The sequence below is a fragment of the Pteropus vampyrus genome, unplaced genomic scaffold (genome assembly GCF_000151845.1).
Source record: "Pteropus vampyrus isolate Shadow unplaced genomic scaffold, Pvam_2.0 Scaffold308, whole genome shotgun sequence".
Lineage (NCBI taxonomy): Eukaryota > Metazoa > Chordata > Mammalia > Chiroptera > Pteropodidae > Pteropus > Pteropus vampyrus.
In genome coordinates this window covers 778,211-783,120 of record NW_011889089.1, presented here as the reverse complement: position 1 = coordinate 783,120, position 4,910 = coordinate 778,211, and the positions used below count along the sequence as shown (strand labels likewise).

Below are 4,910 nucleotides of genomic sequence, written 5' to 3'. Positions count from 1 at the left end.
AGCCGTAGTCCGGGACACTCTCCCATGTGGATCCAGCCTTTTCTCAGGCCCCTAAGGCGCATGGCTGGCCGCCCAGGACCCCACCTCCAGGGAGCCCCAGGAACTCTGGCCAGGGCCAGTCTCTGCCTTGGTCCAGACCGCCTCCCAGTGCGCAAAGCCGAGGGGTCCCAGGGCTGCAGAAGGATCTCGATCCTCTGCTCAGAAACACAAACCTGAGAGCACGCGAGCCCAGTGACTCCTATTCTGGAAAAGGAAAAATCTTTTTTCTTTCTTTTTTTTTTTGGTAATTGTTCCATTATCATGCTTTAAATTATTTGTTTATCTATCTATTTCTTGCATTTTCAGTTTTCGATCTATTTTAGCAAATAAGATTTGTTCTGGAAGGTGGGACACTTTATTATTTCTTCCGTATTTCTTGTAAAGAAACACGCGTTGTCTTTTCTCTTCCCCCTGACAGTGGTTATGTGCAGTCCACAAACGCCGATGACATTGACAACCCCTTTGGGGACATGACATCTCTGGCCAAGCCTCGGAGCTCTAAAATTCTTTACACAAACACGAGTCGGTGAGTTCAATTTTATTGAATTATTATTCGATAATATGCCCTATGTATATTGCATTGTGTGTTCACCACCCAAAGTTAAATCTCAGTCCCTCACCATGTGTTTGACCCCTTGACCCTAAGCTTCCTCCCCACCTCCGCCTTTTTACTCTGGTCACCACTAAACTGTTGTCTGTGTCTGTGAGTTCTTGTTTGTCTCGTTCATTGGTTGCTTTCAGTTTTATATCCCACATATGAGTGAAATCATGTGGTTCTCAACTTTTTCTGTCTGGCCGATTTCGCTTAGCATGATTACCTCGAGATCCATCCACGTCGCCACAAATGGCAGTATTTCATTTGTTCTTATGGCTGAGTAATATTCCATTAAGAACAGAATTGCCATATGACCCAGCAGTCCCCCTTCTGGGTATCTACCCCCAAAATTTGAAAACATTTATCCATAAAGACAGATGCGCCCCGATGTTCACTGCCACATTATTCACGGTGGCGGGGACCTGGAAATGACCGACAGGCCCTTCAGTGGACAATGGATAAAGAAGATGAGGTCCACGCATGCGATGACACAGGCTTGCGAAGAAGCTGAAACGTTCTTTTGGGTCATTCTTCAAAGACTGAAGAGCAGTCTGGCAGCACTTTTTAAATTCAATACGAAATGTACTATTTAACTTTAACAAATTTGGGGGGATGCTATTCTACTTCATTTTACTATTAATTTCTGTTTTTAAGGAAGTGCAATATGAGTGGATCGATCATGCAAAAGAATTGAAGACATTAACTGCACTTATCCATTTTTAGCACTAGAGGGCAACCGAGCTTGCAAAATTTCTTTTGATTAGCTTTCATTTTTTAACATAATCTTAACCTTTTAACGCAAAAAAATGCCTCCAATTTTATGATGGATAGGTACAAAAATATGTAGTGTCATATGTAACATATAAAGTAAAATAACAAATAAATGCTTGTGTATCCCCCACCTAGCTAAAGAAATAGTATTTTACTAATATCTTTAAGCTGCCTGTATGCTCCTCCAGACCTCACCGCTAGGGTCCCCAAACCGGAAGTCATCACCATCAGACATTGTGCCTATCCTTGGCTTGCTTTGCTTTATAGTTTTGCCACGCATACATGACTCTCTATACAAAATATGTTGTTGTTTCTATAATACCCCCACTGAGCTAGAAAGCGGTACAGTGCACTGTCATTTGCATAAAGTCCAAAACGCAGAAACACATAACCTTACCAGCCTTGCGCCGAGAAAGGAAGGGGGTACCATTTTGCTCAAAAGCAAATATGCCTCTTCCTTTCTTTTCTCATCTTAAACTTTCTTAAAGAGAAATATCTTTCCGGCATTATCTTCATTGTTCTCATAACTCATGACACGCAGTCACAGTGGGTGTGCCGTGCCGTCCACGACCTTCAGAGGAAGCTACGGTCCAGACAGTCAAGGCCACCGACTGAAGTGCAGGTGGTTCCACTGAAGGAATCACCAGTTTCCCTAATGGGCGAATGTCTTTCAAATTCTCCTCATTAACTGATTTTGTTTTCTGGTCACCAAGTCATCTACATGCCCAATGTTTTTTAAATTGGTGGTGACTGTACTAATAGTTTAAAAGATCATTTAAAAAATATACTGTAGAACTGAATCTGATTATTTTAAAAAGTACAGAAAAATTTATAATAAAATTATAACCACACTCTTACCTAAAAACATAACCATGATTAAGATTCGGGTATACTCCCATCCATCATATACATTTTCAGTCTTGCTCTTGTATATTTATATAGCTATGATCATGCTACATGTAAATGTTTACCATTTTAACATTACAATATCTTCATGCGTACATGTCATTACGGACTCATCATAATTTTTATTTGTTTAGATGTGCTGTCATTGACTAGTTCATTTAGGTTACATACGTAAATTCTTTCCATTTTTTGTTATGATAAATAATGCTATCAAATAATTCATGTAACTCTTTTATGATTTGGAATTATTTACTTATGGGAGACTCCTTGAAATTGATTATGGAGTCAAAATATTTAAATGTTTTAAGAATATTGCTAAATCATTTTCTGGAATCATTATATAAATTTACTGTCAAACCAGTGTTTGTGCTCAGTGTTTATGGTCCCCTTCAAAGCTAGCATTTGAAGCTCACCAGACATCTTCGAAAGGTTTTAGAATGTAAAAACTAAAACACCTCTTTTATTTTCAATTCAACATTTTGGATACATTTTAATCCTAAAAGTTTGATATATTTTTTAGACTTTTCCTCCAAGTATGCATGAATGTCTGTAATGTATAGCTACATGTATATCGTTGTGTGCGCATTCATATGTGGGGAAGGAGGTCTGCAGCTGAAATGTGTAATGGAAAATTTCCCTGACACTGTGCAGGGATATTAAAATATTTTTAATGACTAGATGATATTCCACTACAAGGCTATATTGTAGAGTACGTGGGCTGAGTACTTACTAAATATTTTTCCTACTCTAAACATCACCCTGATACCAAAACCTAGTAAGAATAACACAGAAGAAGAAAAATACAGACCAATATCTGATGGATGCAGATGCAAAAATCCTAAACGAAATACTAACAAATCGAATACAACAATACCTTAAAAAGATTCTACATCACGATCAAGTGGGGTTCATTCCAGAGGTGCAAGGATGGTTCGACGTACACAGATCCATCAAAATGATACGCCACATAAACGAAACGACGCAAATCATGTGATTGTGTTGATAGATGCAGAAAAAGCATTTGACAAGATACAGCATCCATTTGTGATCAAAACACTCCGTAAAATGGGTATAGAAGGAACATCCCTCAACACGATCAAGACCATATAGGACAAACCTTCAGCTCATATCACACTTAGTGGTGAAAAACTGAAAGCTTTTCCTCTACGATCAGGAACCAGACGAAGCTGCTCGCCCTCACCACCTCATTCAGTACAGCGTTAAAGTCCTAGCGAGAGAGAAACGAAAGGCGTCCCCACTGGGAATGACAGAAGCCCAACTGTCACTTTCCGCAGACGACGTCATCCTGTACATAGAAAACCCGAGAGACACCACTAAAAAAGTATGAGCAACGATAAATACAGAGAAGCTGCAGGGTACGAAACCGACGTTAAAAAAATAAGAAATGGAGCCGCTCTAAATGGAGATGGGGCCGCCGCCCCAGACGGCCTGCCTGGCAAAATCGTCTTTGCACGGAGCCTAAAGCAGCATCGTGCCCCGAGAACTGTTTGCAAAGGTAACAAGAAAGCAGATATCGTGACTGAAACTTAAAAACCTTGTTTAGAATTAACGTCTCACCGCTGTGTTATCGGCATCAATAGAAAAGGCTTCCTTCTTGGGGTGTAATTGTCCCCCTTCCCACCACCCCCCTCGCCTTGGCCTCCCAGTGGGAACTCTGCCGGGGCTTCTGCTGAGTGGGGGCTTCCCAGATAGCTGTGTTTTCCCATCATCTCAGCTAAGCGCTCACTGTCCCCACTGCCCCCCTGCCCCCCATTCCGCCCTCTCAGTCCTGTAAACAGCGAGGCGCTAAATGACCTCCACACCTACCTCTGCACGCGTGTCCGAGGCGCACACCTCTAAAACTCGAATCGTCGTCACATGAGTTTTCTCAGTAAAATTAAATGTTTTCTAATTCGGTAGCTGTGCCCAGTTATCAAACAAACAAAACCCATACATTTGAAGTTACGAAACTCAAAAACTATTCCAGTGAAGTGCCTGCACCTGACTTCCGACTGGTTTAGGGGTCCGTACGCCCCGCGTTCAGCGGGAAATCCTGATGCTCCGGGTACACAGCTATTTCTGTCCCTTGGCTAAATGCGCACTGTTTCCCAGAGCAGGGAGCGATAGCGTCATCCGCACTTTCAATCCCTGCCAAGCACCAAACTTGAGACTGACATACGGATTTCTACCCCGCCCCATTTTCAGAATCTGATTTTTTTTTTGTCCCTCTCCGGAGTGCAGGAGTCGCATTTTTTGCCACTTAGCTCGGCGCGCGGCCTCGGGGGAGCGTGTTTGCTTTCAGCAATCATCGCGCAGCCCCGTGTGGCTTCATTCGTGAGTCGCGGGGACAAAGCACCCACCTGGATCGACGTGTGAGGGCAGCTCGGAGCAGACTCCGCACCCGGGCGCATGTCATTCTGCCCGTCCCTAAGGAGAGGGAGAGGCGGCCGGCGATGCGTTTTCTTTTGCGCGGGAGGGACTGTTGGAGCTGCGCGGGATCAGGTGCATCTCACGTGGTCCGGCCCCTTGTTACCAATGAGGAAAGCGGCGCGCGCCCAGGTGAGAGAGCGGACCGAGGTGAGGCCGACGTGCGCGGTTT

The 4,910-nt window shown here is 43.3% G+C and overlaps 1 protein-coding gene across 1 annotated transcript in view; it reads left to right on the top strand.

Moving 5' to 3' along the window:
- The window catches only part of SPATA48 (spermatogenesis associated 48), a 42,490-nt gene that overhangs the window by 28,922 nt on the left and 8,658 nt on the right, over nucleotides 1-4,910 (top strand). Inside the window, exon 7 of the mRNA XM_011377282.2 lies at nucleotides 458-565. Coding sequence (XP_011375584.2) covers nucleotides 458-565 — 108 coding nt within the window. The remainder of the gene's footprint in view (nucleotides 1-457; nucleotides 566-4,910) is intronic.